Source organism: Gopherus evgoodei, chromosome 2 (assembly GCF_007399415.2).
Source record: "Gopherus evgoodei ecotype Sinaloan lineage chromosome 2, rGopEvg1_v1.p, whole genome shotgun sequence".
Classification (NCBI taxonomy): domain Eukaryota; kingdom Metazoa; phylum Chordata; order Testudines; family Testudinidae; genus Gopherus; species Gopherus evgoodei.
Genome location: NC_044323.1, coordinates 16,989,239 through 17,017,186, shown reverse-complemented (window position 1 = coordinate 17,017,186; position 27,948 = coordinate 16,989,239). Strand labels below are relative to the sequence as shown.

The 27,948-nt window shown below is 41.9% G+C and overlaps 1 protein-coding gene across 7 annotated transcripts in view; it reads right to left on the bottom strand.

Annotated features, from left to right (window-relative positions):
* Nucleotides 1-27,948, bottom strand: part of DPP6 (dipeptidyl peptidase like 6) — an 863,093-nt gene that overhangs the window by 119,036 nt on the left and 716,109 nt on the right. For all 7 annotated transcript variants that reach the window (XM_030550076.1, XM_030550078.1, XM_030550079.1 and 4 more), the window contains one exon: nucleotides 26,737-26,857. In XM_030550076.1, the coding sequence (XP_030405936.1) occupies nucleotides 26,737-26,857 (121 nt within the window). The remainder of the gene's footprint in view (nucleotides 1-26,736; nucleotides 26,858-27,948) is intronic.

Genomic DNA, 27,948 nt, shown 5'->3' with positions numbered 1-27,948 from the left:
TAAACAGAGGGATTCCACCCTCTCTTTTTCCAGCCTTGGAAAACAGAAGTACCGAGAGCTAATCTCTCTTCCCCCCTCACCCAGAGGGAATGCAAAGTCAGGCTAGTAAATCTAACACACACAGATTTCCCCCTGACTTCTTCCTCCCACCAATTCCCTGGTGAGCACAGACTCAATTCCCTGGAGTTCCCCACGAAAGAAAAAAAGTCCAACAGGTCTTAAAAAGAAAGCTTTATGTAAAAAGAAAAAAAATACATAAAAATGGTCTCTCTGTATTAAGGTGACAAATGCAGGGTCATTTGCTTAAAAGAAATATGAATAAACAGCCTTATTCAAAAAGAATACAATTCAAAACATTCCAGCAACTATACACATGTAACTACAAAAAAAAACAAAACCTACCTTTTTGTACTTACAACTGGGAAACAGAAGATTAGAAAGCAGGAAATAGAGAAATCCTTCCCATAGCCGAGAGGGAGACAGGCACAAGACCAAGAACAAAGGACTCACACACAAACTTCCCTCCACCCAGATTTGAAAAAGTCTTGTTTCCTGATTGGTCCTCTGGTCAGGTGTTTCAGATTACTTCTTTTCAGGTGAAAGTGACGTTAACCCTTAGCTATCTGTTTATGACACTCTAGCACAAGGCACTTGCAGTCATGGGTGAGGGTGGGGGCAGGGTTGTAGCAAGCAGTGCAGCCTGGAATCTCCACAGTACTGTAACCCATACCACTGGGCAGCCTGCTGTAACTCCAACAGGCCTCAAGGGCTGTTGTCTAGTTACATCCAGAGATAGTCCCTGGAACACCTTGGAACACGGCGAGTGCAAATGTGATTTAAAGGCACCTTCCCCCAGGACTGCAAGTTTGTGCTGTGCCTATTATAGAGTATGCAAAATTCCTGGATAAATCTCTATTAAGGAAGCAGAAAGCTTTTCCAGGGAAAACTTGGTAAACATGTTTTCTTTCATCATCATATTGTGCTTAATCTGAAAATGATGTTTATCAAGCTGAACTCTGAACTTTAAGGTAAGTAAAAAAATGCCTACCATTTATAACTTAAAAAATAAATAGAAAGTAAAGGAGAGGTCCTAAATATGGCATATGTTCTTAATTCGGAATATCGTGCTCTCAGGAAACGCAGGGATAGATCTCTGTTGAAGATCATACTCTCAGATTCCTCGGGTCACGTGATGACGTACTTGAATTTTGTTGGTTTTGCAGTTAGGACAACATTTAAGATTAAGCAAACTAACTATTTTTCAGGTATTCTTGATATGTGAATGAGTTAAATGCACCGTTATGCTTTACACAAAGTAGATACACTTAGTCCGAAATAGTTTATTTCAGTCAGTTCTCTTTCAAAAATAGCTGACTTTTGCTTACAGTGTAAGTGAGTTGAGATTTGATTTGGATACCAATGCCATGGCATAAGCTACATACTGGTAAATATTTATTACATATTTGTTATTTATTCATATTCATGTGATAGATATTAATTATATTTATTGTCATCAACAGGTATTCCACACACGAAACATGAAGGTAGTTTGAACCTGACGCATCCCTACACAGTATCTTATGAACAATGCATTATTGCCAACAAGTGAAAAAGGACACCTTTTTTGCTGCTAGTGAAGAGGGACCGGCTACAATACAAGACGGAACCAATGCAAGGCAGAAACTCGGTAATTTCTGAAGTAAGGTTGCAATTGATAGAATTCTAAGAGCTCTTCAATCCAAATAAAAGCAATCATCACTTTGGCATAAAAACAGCTATGCAATGTACACAGATGAAGGTAAAATTAGCAGACGTCATAAATCCATTCAAGCTGCTTCATCAACCAGTAAGGGTGAACTGCAAACCTAATCTTGTGTTGCAATCACCAAAAACTTGAGAGTACTTTGAAGCAGGACTCCAGTGAACTAGAGTCTTCGCATTTTCTGCCAGCATGGAAATTTCAAAGAAAAACTTTCTTCTGTAACAACATTCAAAATGAACAAACAAGTACTTGAGACTGGAGAGTATGAACATTAGCTGAGTATATGTATAGCTGGGATAAGTGACCTTATCCCCTCTAAAGGGAAATATCATCCTAATTGTTATACTTTTTGAGAAAAGTGACAAAAACTAAGCATGAAACCATTCATAGTGGTACTGACTTGGCCATGGTCTGGCTTAGTAATGAATGAAAACATTGGGCAGAAAAAGGCTGTTGTGTGGGCTTGTTACTGTTTTATCTCAAATGAAACTGGTGTAGAGGTCGCACGTTCCTTTGCAAGTCATATGGCAACCTTAAAAGAAAAACGTATTCTACATCTTGATTGTTATGTGATCAACCTGCTTCAGAGAGACAAACATTATTAGTGTCTGTCAAATTCCATTACATCTCTTTCTCTAATCTGTTCAACAGAGGAGAGGAAGAACATTTACCAACCATTCCAGTTCACGAGATTGAGCTGGAAGATGAATTTCTCTCAGTGGTGCATATAGCACTGAAATTATGTGCATGTCTACTTGCTCGTCCTGGATATGAGGGGCTAAATGTCAGTGAAGAAGAGGCACTAGCCTGTGTGCCAAAGAGTGTATACACATTTTTGTGATTCCTCACGGATGCCCCGTCTATTCTTGAGGTAGGGGAAACAGAAAAATGTGATGATGAGGAGAGGAGGAGGAGGAGGACACAGAAGGTAATGTTGTAGAAGTATGTGAAGATTAAAAATTGGAATGATATAAAGTCCATGATGCTAAGTTATGCAAAAGATTTCATCTATAGTGTATGGGTGGAGGTAAGAAGTGGACACCCAAACATGTTGGGCTTGGAAGCACCCTTCACTAGGTCACAAGATCAAAAACTTGTCAAAATGTTACACATTGCTGAGCATTGTATTAGCTACAAGGATGTACTTTGAGCTGTCTCAGCACTGGCCAAGATGGTAATGAATGAGTATGGAACAGTGATCTCATCAAACTTGGTTAAAGAAAGATTTACCCATTTCACTGCAGAGAACATTGATATAAATGAGTGTATACTTGATGAGCAAAAGACGTTTCATGCCACACAGTCCGCAGCCTGGCAGAGAGGACCCACATCTAATCTGATATGCTGGACATTGAGCCCACAAAACATGCTACTTCGAATCTTCCAGATGCAATGAACACCATCTTTCCTGCTCATATTACATAAGGTAAAGCAGAACCAAAACTCAATGATGATGTCTTGGCACAATGGTTTAATCGACACATAAATGATTGCCAGTCAGTTTTGAAAGCACAAGCACAGAATATGGCATTTTTACTTAAACATCAATTTGAAAATCCAAAATCTGGCAGGACAAGTCTTAATAAAAATCACAGTAACAATAACTCTCCATTAACTACATAGGGCTACATGCCTCTCATCCAGTCCCCAGATCATGAAGTTGATACACTGAATATTGTTGTGAAAAGACTTGCACAAGTCACATCTTATCTTCAACAGAAACATGTAATCTTGACTATTGATCAAACATTTTTCCCTGCTCTGATGGAGCTAAAATGGCCAGTACAGGAATATAAAGATATCCTGATTCCACACTTAGGAAGTCTACACATATCAATAAACTTCCTAAAAGCCCTGGGGAAGCATACACAAGATTCTGGATTGTCAAGTGTGTGGACTGAAAGTGGAATGTCAGGTAGATGAATGACATAGCATGTAATTGCTGGTAAAAATGATGCAAAAGCTATCTTGTGCTCACAAGATCACTGTGCAGGCAACAAGGCAACTTATTACCAGAACCTCTGAGCTATCTACAGCTACATGACAAGAAACTCAAGGAAAAACTCCTGGACTGTGCAAAATCTGATGCTGTGGAAGATCACAATAAACTAGCGTCTATTCTGTCATCAGCAACTTTTGGTCACCAGATAGTATCATCTGTGCTGAGCAACACAGACAACCATCCCAATTTCCAATAGTGATGGCAGTATATGGATATGATGTGCATCCTCCTACTCTTCACCAGAGCTCCACGGGATGGAATCTGGGAGCTTCATCTGCATGCCTTCGAAATAATGCTTCTGTTCTTTTACTGATATGACCATACAAATTCTGCTCAGTAGGGATCTGTGTACTTAGCAAAAATGAACCAGCTCACTCTGGGGGTACTTGAAGAGTTCCATAGGGGCAAATGGGTTGCAAAAGGTTCCAACCAAAGATTCAATCATGTAGATCCGGTTCACTCCCAAGAGTGGTTCACAAGAACAGCCTCAGCTTATGGGCTCTCTCGTATAATCTACATGCCCAAATTGCAGCCCAAACCAGATAATTATTCAGTCTTGGACTTGTTGAGCTAATGATGTATAATGAATCCACACCAGCATGAAAGCAGTGTGATCATGTTGATGAAAATAAAATATTAATGACCCTTCAAAGATTCGAATTATTCACTAGTGAGCCAGCCTCTGACATACTAAAAAACATTGCAATGAAGAATTTGGCTACAGAAACAATTCAGGAAGCTCTGCTGATGACAAAAGTATTTGTCCAGGAGCAACTGAATAGTGTTATTCAGGAAAGGCTCGTGATGCCAAAGGAGGGAAGCCCCCATATCAAATTCTGTGATCCACAGAAAAAGATAAGAACTCTGACATTTTCTTCCCACTATGCAGTTGGGGCGGGGGGGGGGGGGCAGAGAAAAAAGAGAGAAAAAAGAAAGTCATAATAAACGCTGATCGTCTCATACGAGTGCACACCATTAGTGCCTATAATGCGGGAAGAACAGTGTGTAGGCATAAAATATTGCATTCTATTTTCTCTTGCTGAACTACAAGTGTCTTAGAGTTGGAAGTAAGTTTGTTATGATAGATGTTTTAACTAGACACATCCTTTGTTCTCCTGAGATAACACTTACTAGCATATCCTCTGTAGTGATGGATGGCCAAGCACTTGTAATGGCACCAGGAAAACCTCTTCAATATACAACCTTTGGTGATCTTGCAAACATTTTTGTTAAGTCAGTTCTTCATTCAGGACAGCATTTCAACAGGATTGATGTAACTTTTGATAGGTTACGATGGGACTCTATTAGAGGAATTATGCAACAGAAGCACTTCAAAGCTTCTAGGTCAATTCAGAAAAATCACTGAGGACAGATCTGTTCCACTTCGTAACAGATGGCCAGACTTCTTGGCCCATCCTAAAAATAAGCCTGGTCTGGCTTGCTTCTTCTCTGAAGAACTCCTAGACAGTGCTCCACAACACAAAACAATTGTCATATCCAGAGGTTCAAAGAAGACAGTATAGTTAAATCATCAAACCCAACCCAGGACACAACTCACTTGCAATCTGACCATGAAGAGGCAGACACCAGGATTGTATTGCACTGCAATCATACACATGATGACTGTGTCATTGTGTCAGCACAAGAGACTGATCATCTTTGTCTGTTAGTGGCACACTGTGACAAAAAGCCTTGAAGCAAGTTGTGGATGAAGGCTGTAACATAAAAAAAGATCCTGTTCATGCAATTCAAGGGAAGCTTCTGCCTGTAGTTTTTCAAGCAGACATAGAAACAATATTCTTCTTCCATGCACTGACAGGCTGTGATACTGTTTCCCATATTGCTGAGCACAGCAAAAAAACTTCTTGGACAACATTCATGGAGAAACACAGACTTCTAAGAAATGTGGGGACGATGACTGATAGAATGAAACAATCATTTCAGCAGAAAAGTTCATCTGCAACATGTACAATTTACCTGCTGAGGAGAACTGCAACAAGGCATAGGTGGTATTGTTCTACAACCATTTGATCACCAGAGGCACTGTCCCTAACAAGTGATGTGTTGCACTATTGTATCCAAATAACTCACTTTCAAACCATGGTGTGGATGCAGGCAAATTGCAACTACTCCGCATTACCCTCATCAGAGAATATAAGTTGTACCTAACACAGTGGAGAACTGGTATCTAAGCTAATGTTCCTGGAGCCAATCCCCGAAAGCTGCGCAGGAATAGTTACCAGTGGAGATAGGTGCTGGAGCTAGGGATGTTGGAGGTGCTGCTGCATCCCTGGCTTGAAGGGTTTTCTATCACATGCAAGGTTTACAGTTTGGTTCAACGGCTCTCAGCATCCCCACTATACAAACTGTTCCAGCTCGCCTGCCTGTGGATGTTTCAAAAGGTGCATATCACAATGGCGTAGCTACAGAAGTGGGGTAACTGATACTTGACAATGGGGTAGCTACAGAAGTGCAACACTGGCATGCACTGGGGCCTCTAAGTGCAAGGGGTGTGTTGGCATGTGTAGGAACTGTTAAACTACGCTTGTCTAAATGTATAGGGTATATGGTAACTGTTTGTAGTGGAATAAAACCCACAGAAATATGCTAATTTTTCAAAATGTACTTAAATTTTGAACCCCAGTTTAGAAGGCACAATATTCAAAATTTAGATCAGTAAACATTTTTTTCAACTTCAACATGTTCAAATTATGAAAGATAACTTCTTTACCTACTTTTCCCCAAATATGTCTCCTGCATCTTATTTTATGGAAAATGTGCCCAGTCTATTAGAGGTGTGGCACAGAATCTCAGCCATCATGTCTAAAGTAGCTTTTAAGCTCTTTGGGGCATGTATCCTGTCTCCCTTTCTGTATTTCATGGTGCCTAGTATGCTGCTGTGTGCTATGAAATCAGACATAATAGTCATCATGTAAGCATGGGACAGTCCAATAACCAAACACATTTAAAAAAGTATGTACTGTATGGTTTTGTTCTGAATAATGTGATGTGGTTAGAGCCTGAGACAGAGGCTGGAAAAAATCAAAATAAATGCAATAAATGTAATGATTTCCAGAAAATTCACTTCAGGAAAGATTTCTTTCTTTTGCTGTCACCAGGCGGCTACCCTAACTCTAATAAGCACTGCAGCACTGAAACACCTCGCCACTGGCTCCATCTCCTCCATGCCCTCTTTGGGATAGCTAACACACATGGGAAGCTAGATAGTGAACAACTGAGGTCAGACCCTTTTTCAGGAAGGTGCCGGTGGAGAGGTTCATTTTGTCCTCCCTGCCTGCACATGCTAGCACAGAAGTCAGCAATAATCTGATACAAAATTGGTATGAAAAGAGGATTGCTAAGAGCTCATCAGGTTCAGGTTCTGAAATCATAATTGTCTTGACATCATAATAAATTCCACAGCAACCAGGTAAAATAGCACAAAGGATTATGAACTAAAATTGGAGGAAACGCACAGGCTCACACAAATACTTAGGAAACCCAAATCCTTCTCTTAATACTAATATTCTTAGTAACAAAAAGAGAGAAGAGAGTGAAGCTGAGAATTTTCCAGGTTTTTTTCTGCTGACGCTTCAGAGGCCCTATGTTTCTAAATATGATAGAGTTGAAAAGTGTCCCAGAACTACATGCAGTATCTGAGAAAATCAAAATTCATGGAGAAGCTTCGAAACAATTGCAAAAGACAAACAATATGATGATGGATTTTTATATTCATGAAGGTCTGTAAATGTCCCATTTTAAAACAGAGAACAATTTATTTATTCTTCTCCACACTCTGCTCACTTCCTCCTCCTCCCGCCTCCCAAATATTTAATACAAGAGGTAGATATTTGAACTAAAATCAGGGTAAAAAGCATATACTAATCAATAAACAAACTAAGCTTTTTCCTTGCACTACTTCCCATTTCTAATCTAGGTGACATTATTTACATGCTAGATTTTTCCAACATAATCACTTAGAATTATAATCATTTGGAATTTTTATGGCAAATAATTGCTGCTTAAAGCAAAGTATCACAGTGCCGTTTCCTAACTTGCCATATTTTTAGCACAAGGTGGCAGTATAACTTCCATCTTTCTGTTAATGGATAAGGGAACAGGTTACATTTCTGATTTCCTGTTTCATTACCTCTTATCCAGAATCATTATTATCCTGGCAGGTGGCCATTACAATCTTTTAGGTGGCTGCTTTCCATTTCCTCTAGAAATTTATTAAAATATAATGAGTTTCTTTTTTCAAATAAACTATATTTCATTTCAAAGAACACTAAACACTGCTATGTAGTAGCTTTTCCCTTTCAGTTAATGCAATATTACAAGTTTCCCAAACCTGCAACTAAACCCAAAATTGAGATGATGACTTTGGAATTATTTTCATTTGCTCAATGCATTCTTTTGTCTCTCTGTGTTAACTCCTTCCTTTCAAGATGTGGACAGTCTGTCCCACTCTCCTTCAAACCTTTTCTCTTTTATTCTCTGTAATGTAAATTTTTTAAAATGAATTTCAATTATTTCAAAAATAGTTTAAAAATGACTCATGAACAGAGCAAGGCCTGAAGCACAAAAGAGAAAGGCATAGGCATAGAGTGAGAATAATAAAAAGAGGAGTGGACAGGAATGTAGTAAAAAACCTGTTGCATAGGAGATTTAAAGGTGGACTGGACAAAACATTAGCAAATGTAAACCCACACTGTCTTTAATTACTATGGTTGCTGCGTGTATTCAAAAGTAAAATTTCAGTTACAAGATGGCACTGATATACTAACGTACCACTTAACCCTCACTTTCTGGGAAACTGTGGACACCTCTCAGATTGAAATTAAAATCCTAACTATTCTTAGCCAAAACCCACTTTTTTCTGCTCCAGCATCACAAATTTAAGGCTTAATTGGTTATATTCAACTATGGCAATCCAGTTCAAGGCGTAATGTCTGCAGGACCATTTCAAGAACACTCAGGGCCAGATTCAGTAAAGCTGGTGGGAGGAGGGTGCTCATTTTTTACAGGAGTCAGTGCTGTACAGAAGCTCTCAGTTTACCCCCTTGATGTAAGTTGCACTTCTCTGTGCTAGCTAACCTCCTGTGCTTGGGGAGTGAGAGGGCAGGTACAGCTCCCCCGTCTGCCCTCCCTCAGGGTTTCCAATGAGGGGGTGGAAAGCTTTAACTTGCACTGAAGCTCCACCAATGGAAAGTGTTGTGAGGTGCGAGTGAATCAGTGTGCTCACCAGCCACAGTGTCTATGCCACCCTCTGCCCAGCCTCTCCCACTTTTCAGGCTGTGCTGGCTTAATTCATATTCCCTGGTATAAACACAGTTGCAACCCTTTGGGCTCAAAAACCAAGACTCTGCCTCTCTTTAGGCAATCGGTGAGGTTCTCTCCCCAGTGATCCCAAGCACTGTTCCTTTCCCCTTCCCCTGCCTTGGACGGAGGTCTTCATGACCTGTCCCCTGATCTGTGTCCAGGACTCTGCTTCTCTGAGCCTTTCTGTCTGGCCCAGAGTTCTGGGCCCCATCCTCTAACATGATTACAGTAAAAAAATAATCACAGAAGGAGCCACTTTCTTCTAACACTGGACAAGGAACTTAATTAGAAGAAGAAGAAAAATAACCCAGCACTGCCCTCTGCACAGTGCATTTTGTGAATAGAAATATGGTCTGAGATGTGATGAAGCTGTTATGCTGTAGTGAGCTTTTAATACTCTGCTGAATGTATACATGTCAAACAAAGCTTCAGCGGCATTCGATCATACTACACACTTTTGCCCTGGGCTGGAAATATAAACAGGACCATAACTCATGAACTTTGTGTCCATTTTCTTCTCTGAAACATTTACTCCCAGGCATGACCATCACACTGACGGAAATATGCTGCTGCTAACAGAATAGTGATAGATCATGCATGCTAGAACTTCAGTGGCACCTGTTGCATATTTACCTTATTTAGGCCGATGAGCACAGGGCGAGAGGAAATTATTTGGTGGACGCAGCTGCATTCATTACGGCTAACTGCATTTACACAAGCATAGAGTGGCACTGTCAGCAGCACTGCACTCTACTAGAGCAAAACCATGTACGGCTAGACATTGTTTTGGGCCTTATGCATAACAGTGCTCCACAGAATCATCCAAAGGTAAAAAGAGAGCAATGTTTTATGCTGAAACGCTACCTGATATCATTCAAATGGACCATAATTTACACTTCTCGCCACTGGCATCTCAATGCAACTAGAACTAGAATATCTTTTTTTTTTGTCCTAAAATGATCTGTGATCAGAGATGAATGTACGCTAAATTTCCAGCCATATTACACACACACACACACACACACACAAAAGGCTAACACCTCTTGCTTGGTCTGTTCATAATTTTGCTGAAATGGGTGTGCTGAGGAGAGAGTGATCTCCACACTGGTCAGCATGAGAGAGAACCAGACTGAATGAGCAGGAAGCATAACTAAGTAAGTGCACTAAGACCTCACACTGCAGGGCTGGATTAAAGGAACCTGGGCCCGACTCACACTCTATATGGGGCCCTGGGGCCACTACCGCAGCAGAGAGGACATGTGGCAAGAGTGGCAGCATAGCCCCCATTCCACTTCCAAGCAGAGTCAGAGCAATACCTCCAGAGCAGGGAATCAGGTTGGCTCTGGTGGTGGTAGGGTGACTAGACAGCAAGTGTAAAAAATCGGGACGGGGGTGGAGGGTAATAGGAGAGTATATAAGAAAAAGTCCCCAAAATCAGGACTGTCCCTGTAAAATAGGGACATCTGGTCACCCTAGATGGTGGGTATGGGGACAGGAGGCTTCTTCCTTGGCTCTAGTGGTCTCCTGCTGGAGACTGCCCGTAGACATTTCAGCATTGGTTTAACAAGCATCAATGTCACTTGACTCTGGGAGCTGCTGTGCTGGCTCTACATCAGTGGACAGTAAAGGCTGGTGTGTGAAAACTCCTTTCAGATTTCAGTCTGTTCAGAGGTTTTCCATTGTGGATGCAGTAAAAATATATTTCAGTGGTAATTTAAAATGTCCAAGCAATGGCTGCAGCTTTTACATGTATTTTAGGGCAGAACCTTTTACATCAGCTTCACTGATGATAGTGCTGGATGGATTCCCTCAGCATTCACAGCAAATCAACGTGATGAATGGTGGGTTTGTGAGTTGAAAAATGTGGCTGTGGACTTCTTAGACTACATTCCAGTTACCAATCTTGTGACACAAAATAACCATAAACCCAGTGTAACCAGCCAATTAAAATGGATTCACAGCTACTTGGTGTCCCCAGAATGGTACACTGCAGTCAGATCACATCTGGCCTTATATTGGATACTAATCTACATGATTTAAGACAGCCTCTGAAATGTGTTAGTTCTCTCCTTTTTTCTAATCACTGTTAAACATTGATATAACTTTGCACAAGTGTCCTTTGTAGACTAATATTCACTGATGACTGGAAAACAGCTGGTGCGGAACCTATGCCATATGGTAGTTACTTATGGCAATATAAACCTAATTGAACATTGATGGGGACATAATCTCTGGATGCTTTATCTGTTATTTATTGCTGGTGTATCAGCGAAAGGGCCTGCTTCAATCCATGCACTCTGAACAGTTTTGCTGGTTGTAGGTAAAGGGTATGGAGTTACCTCCATCTCCTGGTTAATGTCACTTTATAGTCACTATAGAAACAAACAATTCCGTGTGGGTTTTGGTACAGATCACTTTGAATAATATACATTCTCTATAACATCCAAACTTCTCAGTCACTTCAATGCCTCTACTATTCTATATTTTAGAGCACAGCAGGGTATAGTTGGAAGTTTAGGAGTTTAGCACAGCAGGAGGAAAGAGTCAATTTCAACTTTGCAGGAACACACTTGATCCCAAGCCGACATACAATAGTAACTTAGCCTTTTACATTTCACAGGTCACTGCCACCTCCGGCTTTCCACTCAAAGAACCTTTGTGACCTGTGAATGTTTTAGCTTGATATTGAGGATTTCAAGACGTAGCTCTTTAAGCTCTACATTGTTGTTTTTAGGTAGCAAGGATAGTGTGTCCAAATTCCATAACCTTGGGCTGATAGATTTTTTCTTCAGCTTCAATCATAATTTCTGGATCCTTTTTTGATTTTACAGACTTTACAATAGAAATGAGCAGGTCAATTCTCTGGTGAATTTCAGCCTCCTCAGCAAAATTTTCCTACTTTCACATGTAGTCTTCACTTGTTTTAATTTGGATACATTTATTTTTACTTTTAGCCTCTGTTTGTAATCCTCTGAGCTGTCATGAGACTAATTGCAGAGAAGAAGCCATAACACCTTCTAAAATAACCCGAAATAGTTTTCTATACATAGAAATGCCTCAATTTTATTTACTCCATAGCTAACATGACAAATGTGTATTTCAACCACAAACTCCTGCAGAGGGGCTTGATTCAAAGTTTGCCAAAAAAATCAATATGCAGGAAAAAAATCATAAGTGGAAAGCATTTTTCAATGTAAATGTTGTATATTTATAGTGCCACACATGTATTATTAAAACACAAACAAATTTCTGGTCCAGTCTGGATACAATTGTTGTTATTCTGCTTTATTACAAGCATCTTCAGATCAAATATTTGACATTACACGGGGAAAAAATGAAACTCCTAAAATTATGTGAGTTTACCACAAGGTGGCATGTAACAGTCATACATTCTTTTCTAGAAATAATGTCTAAGTTTAAAACATAGCCTGTGCAGCTATGGCTATAGTGAACAGAGAGCACAAATATTATACCTGAACAAAATTCTGTTGTAGTTACACTGGTGTAAATCCGGAGGACATCTACTGACTTCAACCTGGGGCTAATACAAGTGACATTAGAAAGAGATTAAAATCAGACTGAAACCCAAAATAGTCATATTGTGCAACATTATAAATTACATTTTTCAGGAATATTTCTTCCCTGACTGTATGAGATGTTAACTAACTTCAAATACCTACATGTAGGTATATTTTTCACCCTTCAGAGATTAATCTAAATAACATATATTGGGGAATATTTTTAATTCACTTAAGCATCCCAATGGTTATCTACTTGGGTTAATTATTTGCAAACACGATGCATCTGATTCTCCTTTAGTCTGGTGTAAACCAGGAGCTAACTCCACTAAAGTTACAATGTAATACTACTGCAAAGGAGAAGAGACTTGATCAGGGTTTGGGTGTTAAATTCTGTGCTCAGTTACACCATTGTAAATCCACATTAAATCCACTGAAGTCAGTGCAGTTACTCTAGATTTAAACTGATAAATCTAGGAAGAATTTACCCTCTTGTACGTGACATGATACATCCTATTTTAATGCCCAGGATGTCCATAACAAGTTCAATGACCTGCTTAATCAAACAGCTAAACAGACTTTCTCTTAAATTGCAGCAACTAAAGCAGTCAATGCTATGTTTGCTTTAAAACGTCAAAATACTGGCACTTCTGGATAGCAGCAGCAGTATATGCTGATACTATTTCTGTTATTGCTGCAAATACTTACACGCTCCTATCACTGTGATACCTAGGCACAGTATAAACCATTTATGAAGAGCCAAATATCATGAAAATGAAGAGCACCTACTCCGGGCCTTTCTGCAGGAGCTGACTCATTTTCCTTGAAGAGACCCAAGAGGGAGGGTAACATCTAGATGATTGACTAGGAGAGCCCAATTGGAAAGATTCATTTTAAACCTCACCTTGAATGCAGCCAAGCTGAGACATAGACTCTTTCTGGAGGGACAGAATTCCAGGCAGGAGGGTCTGTTCACGACAATAACCTGCCCTCATTCGCTTGAGCTGCACCCAAGCGGAATCTAGCCAAAACACAGCCTCTAAATTAGTTGTCATAACTGGGTACAGTGGAAGGCAGTCTCTGAGACAGCTGGAGTTAGCCCATTTAAGTTGTGACCTTTCATTTCATCCAGGAGTGAACTGGTGTCCAGCAGAATGTATGTTGTAGAAGTGTAAGATGATCTTGGTTTAATCTGCCTCACAAGTGGATAGTCACAAACTCAGAGTAGAGTTGGAGGGTTGGAGGGTATTCAACAGTAGAGTTGTTGCAATAGTCCAACTTTAAGATAACAAAGGCATAGATTAACATGTGAAGGCTTGTACCCAAGAGCAATGACCACAATCTTTTGGCCAGTCAAAGATGAAGGACATCATTCCTGGCTAACGCTGTTCTTGCAATGACCAGAGACAGAGCAGAAACCAATAAAATCCCAAGACTGCAAACCATTCAGATAATTAAATGGCAAAAACTTCATTAATACAGCGTTAAGAAAGTGACAGCTCTTGCCCTTCCAGAACACTGAGTTTAGCAAAACTCAAACGTCTGAAAATCAGGAAATACAGAGGTCAGGTAAATGGCCACACAACCTTAATCAAATATACTCATAACACACACAATCCCACTCCGCCTTTTCACTGTAATGGACAGGCGCTACCTGCACCTGCCGTACGCTCTAACACTGAGCCTACTCGCTCAACAGATACCACTTCTGGAATTTAACAACTACTTCATACCCTTTTATAACCCCTTCACACTTGAACATTGTATGCCACCAAAATCTAAACTTTCTGCACCCACTGCTAAATCCACAGACTGCTCTCACATTCCATCTCACTACCTACATACCCATGGCAAGAAGATCCTAGTACCTTGCTACTGACACAACATTCACAATTCAGATGCCCCCTTAGGCCCAGATCCTAGCTCACATGGGGCAGTAAAGAATGTGACTTACAGGAGGGGGGCATGGAGGGGCCAGGAGCAGGGCTCAGAAACCCCAAGAGAGGTAAAGCACTCCCATATCCCAGCTCACTTGAGAGGAAACAGGGAGTGGGACTCAGATTCCCAGAGGGGTCCCAGATACTGGCTCACACAGAAGGGGAGGATGTGGAGCTGAGAATGCGCCTCCAGCCCCTCTGCCACTCCTCCCAGGTTTCCTTCCCAATGTCCCTCCCCTGAGCCACCAATGCCTCTGACCTCACACACCACCCAGCCCCATTTATCCCCCATCCCTGGATGCAGCCCAAACCCCTTTAACCCTATTCCCCCACTCCTCACCCTCAAAAATGCCCCTCTGCTGAAAACAAGTATTTGCATATCTAATTCTTTTTGTACAAAAATACTTTGATTACATTCACCTGCTTCTTCCCCCCCCACCAAAACAAAAATCCCTGACAGATTTTAGCAATATGCCTTCCAACCTTTCCCAGATTTCTGCCGAAGGTGAGTCTCAAATTGTCACTGGCTGGGTGAGTTCAGAATCAAAGGCTTAATGCTTATTCTTCTGAGCTACCACCTGCAGTGCAAGCTTTCCACCTACAAATCCTCTTAGCCTCACTCTGAGTGTGACCTATTTGGCTGACCCTTACTCAAGAGCCTAGCAGGAGAGTCAAAGTCCTTTCTAATACTGTTCTGAATTTTGCTCCCCTAAAGGGCCAGTGGGTGCTATGCGCTCTCTGGAGGTAACCTTCAAGCAAGTGAGATCCTTGTGCCAGGTTCAGGGCCATGGCTGGATTTCTAGGTCTAGGCAAAAGAACACTGACAGAATATACCCTTAGAAAAGCTGTTTATTTGGGGGGCTTTATCTCAGGAATCCTTTGGTTAAATTACCTCACATTTGGATCTCCTACCCATACCCCACACTCCCATGAGAAACACCGAATCCCAAGGCAATCGGAGTATACATACAGATTTTAGAGCACTGAGAAAAGACATCCTTTAAACAGAAAAGTCTCATCAACCTTAACTATAGTGGCAGGGCTGGCTTTAGGCCAATTCCACCAATTCCCCCAAATCGGGCCCCGCGCCTAAGAGGGCCCCACACCCAGTGAGAATCTCTTCCCTGGCTAGAGGTGCCTTTTTAATGTTTACTCACCTCCGGGCTTCGCTTGTTCTGGGTCTTCGGTGGCACTTTGGCGGTAGGTCCTTCCGTGCCGCCGAAGATCTGGAGTGAGTGAAGGACCCGCCTCCAAAGTGCCGCTGAAGACTCGGAGCACCGCCCAGTGAGTACAAGCCCCATGTGGTTTTTTTACATGTTTTTTTTTTTTTTGGTCTTCCCTGCCGGAGCCCCATCGAAACTGTTCGAATTGGGCCCTGCACTTCCTAAAGCCGGCCCTGAATAGCGGCACGCCCCGTGAGAAAACACCCTCAGTTCATTGCACAAACTTTGTCATTGCAAGTCCAGCAAAGTTTCTGCCATATCTGGACTGAGTCTAAGTCAGATGGGGTCCTTATCTCTGTCCCATGCTGGGACAATAAAGTAAAATAGAAAAGGTGATTACCATAATGCTGACATCAGAGTTTCTATGGCTTGGGGTTCTTTTGGAGGCAAAACCCCAGTCTCTGAGACCTCAATGAAAGGAAGGAGTGAGCTATCCCAAAACAATATTCTTCACTAGGTTCATTAGTTGAATACCTCTTTACTGGCAGCACTAATGTCTGCAACACATCTAGTGATATCAGCATGGATGTCTAGTGTCCGTCCATGCCCTGAGGAGATCACTGAATGGCAAATAATGCAATTTTAATTTCAAAAGTCATTCTTGAAGCCCAAATGATGGGAATCCAAAAAATTTGAGGTTGACAGTTAGAGCTTGAGCTGGCAAGCAACCACTTTCAAAATGACTTTCCCCAGAAAAGGGCTGAAGTTGGTAAGGCTGTTGCTGCCCAGTGCTATTTTTTGAGGAAGGACCAGGTAATAGCATATTTAAAATTCTTCAGGAGCTTTCTGTTTTCCATGAGGGCATTCACAGTCTGGACAGGTAAATGGACCAAACAGCCTTCACTGGCTTTAACCAGCTGAGAACAACAAGGAGCCCATTCATCTATCTGATGCAATCTATAATGCATAACTCACCTTGACAACTGAAGTTTACCCCATGCATCAAACTGAACAAGGAACTTCGATGCATCAAGAACCTTTGACTGCATGACTGGATGAAATTTGACTTGTGAAGACAGAGTTGCTTTTTCCCTCCAGTAATAGTAGGGTGCATGATGCTTTGGAAAGATTGTCCCAAATCTGATCTATCTTCCCTGAAACCAATTTATTTACAGTAGGAGATACCCACGTCAAACCTGTGCTTGAGGTGAGAACTAATCTGCCATTCCCACTTTCTTGTTACAGTCAGGGCCACTGAAATCCTCTTTCACATTCACTAGTACTTTACCCTACCAGTAATTCAACTGATGAGTAGGATCCTAGTAAATGTGAGTAATCTGCCCCAGGTGCTAAATTGTTACTGTAGTGACATAAATCTAATGATGGGTATGTATCTGACAATGCCTGAATAACGCCCTCATACAACATGGGGAAACTTTTTATTTAAGCTTTCCGAGAATATCATTCCAGCAGTGCTATATTTTTGCTGCCATAGAGAAGGATGGAAAAAGTAGGCCCTCGGCCATCCCCCACCAGTCAGCCACTCAATAACCAGCTATAAAACAGTATGGGCTGAATTCTTTGCAATTCCCCTGGAACTAAATTGACATTATTAAGACAGCATGACAAAACATCCCTGTTCATTAGGTATCAAGTCTCTTGCAATCTGGTGATTTCCTGGTGTGTCACATACTCTGTGGCATACTGGGGGTACCTTCAAGCACAAACTCAAAGGGCTCAGTGTCATGGTTGCCTCCTTATGCTAGAGGAAGATCTGTGGAATTTCAACATCTCCCACGGTGAAGAGTTCTCTGAGTGAGTAAAGAAATTAAGGTATTCAAAAATCTTGCCATTCATTGCCCTTGTGGAACCAATGACTCTTGGCATACATTCTCAAAATGGATTATCTTGCTCCATTTGATATTCCCACATTCTCCTGGTCTCTAATAGCCCTGGCTATTAAGGTTCACACACATTTGACAGACACTCCTTTGGAGAATAATTCATCAGAGATGACTCAGGCTAATTCTTCCTTCACCTGCCCCATCACACTGTGTGGTTACTATTTATTGGCTATGGTTTACCTTTTAGTGTGAAATATTACAGTGTCCATTTTCTTTCTCTGGTGACATCTTGCACGAATTTAAGAGTAATTCACTTACAGCTGTCATCGTGCTTGACTCTCTTCAACTTCATGCATAAACTGACTGTGCAAGTTCTCAGTTTCAGGTAAGAGGGAATCACAGTTCTAATATTACAAAGTTAAAAATCATAGAAACAGACAAATCAAGATAATATTTTCAGCAGAATCTAATAACGTTCCTGTATCTATCATGCGGTCAACATCAAGACCTTACAAGACTCCTGTATTAATCTTCATTTGACACCAGTCTATACCAAGAAGGGAATATATCTACTTCAGGTACTTAAAATACTAAAAGCATAAAAGATGCTGCTCAAAGTAAACACTTTATGACTTGGCAGATACTGTGAAGCACTGCACCTCTAACATAACAATACATGATTTAATATACTCTCTAATTTTTGCAAGACGTTGATTAAATTATGGAGGACCATTTTTCATAATTACATCCTGCATTGTCTTTTTAATGTCAGGAAAGGGTGCATAAATACATGGGCAAGATTCTGCCAGCAGCTGTGTATATGCAGTTGCCATGAGTTCAGGGGGGACTGCATAGAAGTATCTGAGGGCAGACACTGGGACTATTTTACAATACCTTGCAGCAAATTTTTGTACAGTTATAAGATATTTAGTCTTAATGATGATGACATCCTGGCCTCTCCCACCACGTGTCACTGCAAAGTTACATTACAGTATCTAGCAATAACATTAGATGCAGACAAACTGCGGATTATGAGGCTATGTAAAGGTCACTGCTGAGTAAAATAATCTCTTTTCATTTCTTTTTTTTGGCTCTCTACCCTGCTAGACAAAAATAAAATATAACAACACTTGCTTTGTGTGAAGCTCAACCAAAGAACAGAGATTTAATTGTAAATTGTGGATACAAATATCTTTTATTGCATAAAAGTCTGTAAGAGATTGATATTTAAGATGCTGTTGCTGCCCAGTGCCGCAGATATGGTGCTCCCTTTCTCACAATTAGGGCAAACACCAATATCATGGTGTTGTAACCAGAAAATCAAGGCTAGCTTTAAAGTTGAGCCATCACAAATCTGTCTACTTGAGGATGTTAGTTTCTGGATGACAGACTTTCAGGTCAACTTGCTGCTTGATCATCCCCTTTGACAGCCATATCCAGATGGGGAAGTAACTCAACATATATTTTTTTCCCAGTGGAAAACAAGGTCCATAAAAATCGCATAGTCTGCATGTAATGGGCAGCACTCATCTCTTGAGCACCTCCTAGTGGCTGTGTGTGGTACTGTAGACCTCATTTGGTCCCTGGTGCCACCTGCAGGCTGCCAGCTGATCTTAATGGGTCTTCCATGGCTTGGGCTTCTGGCTGGGTCACAAAGTCCGAATGAATCCCTTCCAGGATATTAAAGAGGCCAAAAAATAACAGCCTATTCGTCCTCACTAGGGTCTTCAGCCCTTTAAATTTGGCCCTTTATTCTGTCTCCAAAATAAGGCCTGTCTCCTACCTGGGGTTTATGCCACTTTACCTGTGACTGGCACCATATAAATAGCAGCTATGCACTGCTCGATTTCAGTTAGTTGCTGCTAGTTCCCTGGGTCTCCTCCTCTCTTGGCCCATTTATCTTCATCCTTACCTCAAGACTAAGGTTCTTTGGTCCTCTCTCTCTGCAAACTAGGCTTAAGCAAATGCAGCCAGAAACACCCTGGTTGTCCCTCGAGATCTGTTGGCCCAGAAAGGAGCACACTTCCTCGCCCTTCTGGTCCCCACCAGGAACTGAACTGCTAAGGTCTCACAGCTCCTTTTATCTGAGCCTGTTGGGCTCTGATTGGCTGCCTTCTTAAGCAGACTTGGACAACCACCTTCACTGGTCCTTTCCTGGGTCTGGGTATGGTAGAACTGCAGGGCTTCCTGTGTGGAGCCGCAAAGGTCAGGTATACTATGTCACACTGCCCTCTATATCAACTCACAGAGCAGCTTCTGTCACTTTGTGAGGGGCTACTTTTTATATTCAAGGAAATGTAAACAAAAATCAAAAAGGAAGTGCTCAATTTGATGGTATATAAAGAAGGTAGACATAGATAAGAGCCTAAATAAAGTCCGTGCCTCCACTCTTGCAGAACATGGCCAACAAATGAATGAAGTTCATGTTTTAAAGTGGCTCCAGGAAGAGCTCTATGAAGCTTGAAAGCTTGTCCCTTCCACCAACAGAAGTTGATACATTACCTTGTCTCTTTTAAATCCCCTCATGTTCTCCAAGCAGAAGGAGGCAACACATCTAGGAGCACAAAGTGACTCCAACTTCTACAGAACACTGTGGTTATAGACTGGCTAAAGAAGGCAAAGGTATTGATTTTGTTGATAAACTCCTTTTTGTTCAGTGTAACTTCTCTGGTGCTTTGTATACTGGGCCTGAATTACAGTACTTACACACCACAAACTGGTCATTATAGGTACTGCAGTAATGCGCAGGTATGTATTTATTCATAGGCCTTTCTATGGTTCTTAGCAACACAGTATCTCAGCAGTTCAGAACAATTAAGCATTTTTTAGCCTCACAACATGTGAGGTTGTGAAATATTTTTACCTCTTTGTTTTCAAGTGAGGAAACAGAGGTTCAAGGAGGTTGTGACTTTTCCATGGTCACACAGGTAATCTGAGCCAAGAACAGAGTCTAAGTCTCATGACCTCCCATCCTCTGACTTACCAAGACTTCTGGACAATATCTTCAGGTGTTCAGAATTTTGACAGTTATGAAAAGACATTAATAACAATGTGGGTGAAAATATTAGGTTTTGCTGTCAGAGTGTGTTATAACAAAATGCATGAGTGCAATGCATTCTAAAATTCACTACATTTTTTATGGAAGTGTACAATGCTTTTGTCAAAATAGCACTCCATTTCACAGAAAACACTTTCAATCATGCCTCTATTTATTTTAAAAATTATCTTTAAATTTCACTCTAACACACACACACACACACACACACACACAGAGAAGGTGGTCATGCATAACAGACTACACCATTCTATAGTGGTTACTCATTTATATACATAGCTTGTTTAGAGCCCCAGGACTCTCAATGGGCATCCAACATAGACACCTGGAATGACTTTGTGGATCTGTTCTCTTTCTTCTAAGGGTATGGCTACACTTGAAGCGTGAGTGTGGTCGCAGCGCCAGCGCTGGGAGAGAGCTCTCCCAGCGCTGCACGTACTCCACGTCCTCATGGGGTTTAGCTTGCAGCGCTGCGGCACTGTTTACACTGGCGCTTTACAGCGCTGTATCTTGCAGTGCTCAGGGGTGTGGTTTTTTCACACCCCTGAGCAAGAAAGTTGCAGCGCTGAAAAGCGCCAGTGTAGCCAGGACCTAAGCTATAATTTTTACAGTAGACATGTAAGCAGCATGGCAGGATAAAGTTATATCAGACTATACGAAAGCACTAGAAATGTTTATTTTAGCTTCATAAAAACCATGCTTAATCTAGCCTTTCATGTTATAGTAATCTATGTATCAGCCTACAACCTTCCAGCTAAATGCACTAAGTAGATTAAGCTGCTACATCAGCTCTGATTGATTTGAAATGTTTTTCACTATATTACCAAGAGTCAACAGTTCAGCATAAGTACCTTGAAGAAAGTTTTTCCCCTTTGGCAGATTTACAAAAGCAAATGCTTAATGTGAATCACAATGAATTTCTGTATTTTTATAGAGGGAAAAAAAACCCTTCAAATCCACTCTAAAGCTGCTTCTGGATTTACCAAAACCATCTGATTAAAACTAGGTTCACCAGGGGGAGGAGACCAAAGCCCTGAGGTAAGTGAGGAAATGAAATACCGGGAGGAAGCACGAGCAGGAGAGTGCAAGAGGGGAGGACTCCTGTATCAGATGAGAAAGCAGGACAATCAGCGAGTTATCTTAAATGCCTATACACAAATACAAGAAGCCTGGGAAACAAACAGGGAGAACTGGAAGTACTGGCACAATCAAGGAACTATGATGTGATTGGAATAACAGAGACTTGGTGGGATAACTCACATGACTGGAATACTGTCATGGATGGATTTAAACTGTTCAGGAAGGACAGGCAGGGCAGAAAAGGTGGGGGAGTTGCATTGTGTGTAAGAAAGCAGTATGACTACTCAGAGCTCTGGTATGAAACTGCAGAAAAACTGGAGAGTCCCTGGATTAAGTTCAGAAGTGTGAGCAACAAGGGTGAGGTCGTGGTGGGAGTCTGCAATAGACCACTAGACCAGGAGAATGAGGTGGACGAGGCTTTCTTTCAGCCACTAGCAGAAATTACTAGATCGCAGGCCCTGGTCCTTATGGGAGACTTTAATCACCCTGATATCTACTGGGAGAGCAATACAGTGGTGCACAGACAATCCAGGAAGTTTCTGGGAAGTGTGGGGGACAATTTCCTCGTGCAAGTGCTGGCAGAACCAATTAGAGGCAGAGCTCTTCTAGCTCTGCTGCTCACAAACCAGGAAGAATTAGTAGGGGAAGCAAAAGTGGATGGGAACCTGGGAGGTAGTGACGATGAGATGGTCAAGTTCAGGATCCTGACAAAAGGAAGAAACGAGAGCAGCAGAATACGGACCCTGGACTTCAGAAAAGCAGACTTTGACTCCCTCAGGGAACTGATGGGCAGGATCCCCTGGGAGAAGAACATGAGGGGTAAAGGAGTCCAGGAGAGCTGGCTGTATATTAAAGAATCCTTATTGAGGTTGCAGATAAAAATCAACCCGATGTGCAGAAAGAATAGTAAATACGGCAGGCGACCAGCTTGGCTTAACAGTGAAATCCGTGCTTGTCTTAAACACAAAAAGCTTACAAGAAGTGGAAGACTGGACAAATGACCAAGGAGGAGTATAAAAATATTGCTCAGGCATGCAGGAGTGAAATCAGGAAGGCCAAATCACACTTAGAGTTGCAGCTAGCAAGAGATGTTAAGAGTAACAAGAAGGGTTTCTTCAGGTATGTTAGCAACAAGAAGAAAGTCAAGGAAAGTGTGAGCCCTTTACTGAATGAGGGAGGCAACCTAGTGACAGAGGATGTGGAAAAAGCTAATGAACTCAATGCTTTTTTTGCCTCTGTCTTCACAAACAAGGTCAGCTCCCAGACTGCTACACTAGGCAGCACAGCATGGGGAGAAGGTGACCAGCCCTTTGAGGAGAAAGAAGTGGTTTGGGATATTTAGAAAAGCTGGACAAGCACAAGTCCATGGGGCCGGATGCACTGCTAAAGGGTGCTAAAGGAGTTAGTGGATGTGATTGCAGAGACATTGGCCAATATCTTTGAAAACTCAGGGCGAATGGGGGAGGTCCGGATGACTGGAAAAAGGCTAATGTAGTGCCCATCTTTAAAAAAGGGAAGGAGAATCCGGGGAACTGCAGGCCCTGGAAGAGGGCTGTGGCAAGGAAAGCAGCTACTAGCCTGATTGGGAAAACAGCCGCAGCTGGGCCACCTCCCAATCAGGCCTCAATTGGCCCTACATAAGAGGCTGGGAGCCAGGAGCTTAGCAGCCTCTCTCTGTGTTCAGAGAAAGAAGGGCTTGGTTGCAGGGAGGTTAACTAGGTATCTGGAGAGGAGCAGGGCTGGGGAAAGGCCAAGGGAGCCGGGGACCACTGGCCTAGGAAAGCCCCAGGTTGCAGGCCTGGTAAAGTCTATTAGGTACCGGGTTGCAGGGGCAGCCCATGGGTAGCCAGAGGCAGCAGACCCTCCTTGCCAGTGATGAGTGGCTTTTACACTGCAGTCTGCCCCAGGAAGTGGGGGCTAGATGAGGACTGGCAGTAGCCCAGACTGAGGCAAAGTGGGGATAGTGGGTCAGGGTTCCTGGGGAGGGAACACCCTGAGACTGAGGGGTGTATGGCCAGGGGGCTGCACCCCAGATAAAGGGTCACTGGGTCTGGGAGGGACATGGGGGCCAAGCGGTAGCAGGACACCGGCCTGCAGAGGGTGCTCCAATGGCTGAAGAGCTAATTCCTGAGATGACCAGCAGGAGGAGCTGCAGGAGTGCGTCCCACATCGTTACAGAGAAGGTACTAAATAGGTCATAAATTGTAACCGTAACCCAAATGACTGCTCAGTAGAGCCTCAGCTGCTAACATTATCAGAGGTCATAAACATCAGTGACAACAAGAACACAAAAGAGAAAAGGGGAACACTCTCATTCGTTATGCCAATACTGCTGCCTTCACTATAGCTCATTCTCTGACTATATGGTGCATATATTTACACAGATGGAGGGAGACCCTTGCATATGTTCAGAATTCACCCCAAGAACTTGCTGAGATGTTAACAGCCCAAACAACTGTGAACATCAGCTCTGTCTACACAGGTGAGCTGGGGGAGACATTGCTATAGGAACCCATGAAAAAGACAGAGCACGAAGAGATGGTCCTGTGATGCAAACGTTAGATCTTTGCCCAGATTTCAATTAGTTTCCCATTCAGGCATGTTTGGACTGAAGGTTTTGGTTAGGCTCATTATTAGCGAGAGGCAGCACCGCAGAGCACATATTAATAGTGGGAAGGTGGCCACCATTAGCAGGGATATAACAGAACAGCACAAAGCAGGCAGCTTGGGTAAATCCTGGCTCCACTGAAACTGATGTTAAAACTCCCATTGACTTCAACAGGGCCAGGATTTCATTCCTGGATTCCAATTTCCACTGGTCCTGGTGATTCCTTCAGCACTACCGAGCTCCTAAGTTCCTCTGGACTTCCCACCCACCCCAAATTCAGTGTGTCTACAGGACTCCTGAGCTCCATACCAATCCTGTAGCCCTCCTGCTTGCTTACTGTCCATTTGGTTTCACCCGCTCATCAGTTCTCTGCTCCCCAACAATCAATATCTTGATTCCTACTTCCAGTCCCAGCGTTGCCTCCTACAGACTTATTAAATTTGTAAAACCCAGTGGAGACCACATCAGGCTCATGGGAAGACTGGGAATCAAGTTAGGAAGCCTGGGTATGATGTGATGTGGAAGGGAGCTCACTTATGGAGACCAGCTAGAAACCAGAGGCCATCCAGAGCTCCGAAGGTTTACAGAGCTCTCTGCTCCCTGGTTCTCCTGCTCACAGTTCCCTGAGGAGTGTGGGGCCTATGGGCTAGGTTAGAGAGACAGGTCCATCCTGCAAAACTCCGATTCTGAACTCCACCTCAAAACACAGGGGGTGTTTGTATCTGGGGTTTTGCTTTGGACACTTCTCTACCCTGCTCCTGGGGACTGGTCACTCTATTATTCAAATTATTTCAGCCACATAGTCTGTGACCCTGTTAGCATCACAGACAAAAGGCTTAAGTATGATCATCATATAACAATGAAATTACCAAGAAATAAATGGATACTGTGGACCTCATTCTGCAACCCTCACTCACAGTGAGCAGCACTTTCAATGGGGTTACTTATTTAGTAAGTGCTATTCAGTGAAAGGGTTGTAGAATCAGGCCCTGTATATGTACATTGTATTCGATCACAGAATCACTTATTTTAATCAGTAAATTAACACGGCTTTAACAAGAAATTTTTTTTTGCAAAGGACAAAACTGAAAGTCAGTGTCATCTAAGAAATCAGCTGAGCAATCCAGTAATTGAATAAGAATGTGTATCAGCATAACATCAGCATCACTGTGTGCTAGCTTGATCACTTGGAGTTCACTGACATGATAAACTCTTTCTGTCAGCATTATGCCCTGTATGCAGCACAATCTGAGAAGACCTTATGTACTAAATGCTGTTCATCAGCAAAACAGAGATACTGACATGTACACTTGACCTACAGAGTCACAATAAGGAAATCTCATCTCTTTAGCAAAAATTAGATTAAATTAGCATTTAGCAACATCCCATCAGCCACTCTGACTAACTGTAAAATGCTTTACAGGGAAAATGTTGTATGCAGTGTCGTTGTAGCCATGTTTATCTTCAGGTGTTAGAGAGACACAGAGCTCTGTGTAAGCTCAAAAGCTTGTCTCTCTCACCGACAGAATTTGGGACAATAAAATTTATTACCTCACCCACCTGGTCTCATTATAGGGAAAATATTAAGTATTCCGTGATGCATAAATATTTCAGCTTCAACGTACATTTAAACATCAAAAACAATGACAAATAGGTAGTGATCACTTCCACTGATGTGTGTGTATAATTCAAGGCCCTGAGTCTTTGGGAGTGATGACTGGTTTTAGTTTTCTGGTTCTTAATGCCAGTTCCTTAGCTTTGACACAGTGTAGAATAACCTAGGGGCTGCTCTACACTATGCCACCTAGCAGTGGCACACAAGAGGACATCTGTCAGCTGAAAATAGCAGGTGCACAACATTGTATTAGCTATGGCCCTCCTGCCCTTATGGGACCATTACGTGGAGTAGGAGTCAACTGCACTGGTTCTGTGCCAGCTGAGACTTTCCCATGCCAGGGAAATTCTCAGCTATTGAGTTCTGCACAGTTTCCAGCTTCTTTGTGCTACTTGGTCTGGTACAAAAGGGCCAGAGCACCTGGCCCTAGAAGTTTAAATCAGGGGAGTTTTTTTATTAACTTCTCACCTTTAACCCCCCTCATCCCTTCCCCACACACACGTCTGCCACTTATTGTGATTAAAAAATAAGCACTTCTGATGGAAACCTTGAGTTATTGCAGACGCCATTACATAATGAAACAGTTCTGTTCATTAACACCCTGTGATTTATCACGCTTGAAACAGGGGGGAAGCCCTGGAAAATACAATTCTTACATCCTCTTACATTATTCCCAGTTCAGCACTTAAGATAAGTGTTGGAACAGCTGAATTTCCAACTAATGGGCCATAGTCCTGAGAACTCAAATGTTTCACTTCTAATTTTACCCCGTACTGCAAATCTAGAGCTTAAACTCATAACTAACTGCAGCCTTCAATATTGTGTCCTACCTTCATACAGCCAGTCGTTGAGGCCATTGAAAATAACACCTTCCTTTCCAGTGGAGACCACTCGGATGGCTTGTTTCCCCACATGAGCACAGTAATAGATGTTATTCTCAAAGATAAATATCTAATTTGAAGGGAAAAGGAAAAGAGAACATGGTTAAGCAGGGAGTCCATTATAAAATAGTGCATTGCTTTCACAACAATCAGCAGTACATAGTGATAGACAGATTTCTATAGCAACAAAAAGGATCCCAAAGCCTTTTATCAACTATATTGTGAGCTCCTCAGCTGATTTAAGTTAGTATAGTTCCATTGACTTTAACAGAACCTGTTGAGGGTCTAGCCTGACAAACAAGTATTTCTTCACTCATTTCTAAAATATTGTCATCATTTTAGATATTGAAATATGGCAGTGTGAAAGTAGAATGAATTATATTGTAAAAATAAGAATGGATTAAAGAAATGCTGTATGTTCTTTTAAGCAGAAATAAGGAATGTTGAAATATAGTTGTCAGGAAGAGAAACATTAAGGTACGAAACAATGGGTCCACTTAATCTAATGGTGGGACATTAACAGGAGAGCGATAATAATTAGTAAGGAAATAAGATATGCATGTTTAGCCCAGATAAACTTATCAGATTCTGCTTCCTTTGTTATCTTGTTAAGTTTGCACCCTTTTATCTGTATAAATGAGATAGTTTGCGTCTTGCATGGTGCTCACATCATCTGGGTGTATTAGCAGAGCGCTGTGCTAATAAAACAGAGTGATCTGACAAATTGTGAGTCCTGAGTCTGACTTTGACAGCAGATAAACAGCAATGATCTGCAGCTTAAGGTCAAGAAGTGAAAAATACCATATCCTCCCAGTAGTTTCCGAAACATGGTGCATAGACCACTGGCGGTCTGCAGAATGTTTGCAGTGTGGAGACCTGACTGGTCATAGAAGGCTGGTTCTCCTTGTTTGCAGATGAATGTGTTTCCTTAAAAGATAGCTGATGGTGTATTAATTACTTTTAAAATAATGATTTCAATGCAAGGTCTGGCTGTAGATGCTACAAGAATGACATGTGCTCCTGAATAGGAGGGGAAGTGGGCTGTATGATTACTAGTAGGTTGGAAGGTGGCCCACAAGACAATCTCTCTATTAACATGTGGCCCACATTGAAAGGGCTGCGAAATCTCCTGCCACATCCTATTGAAATTACCGGGTAATT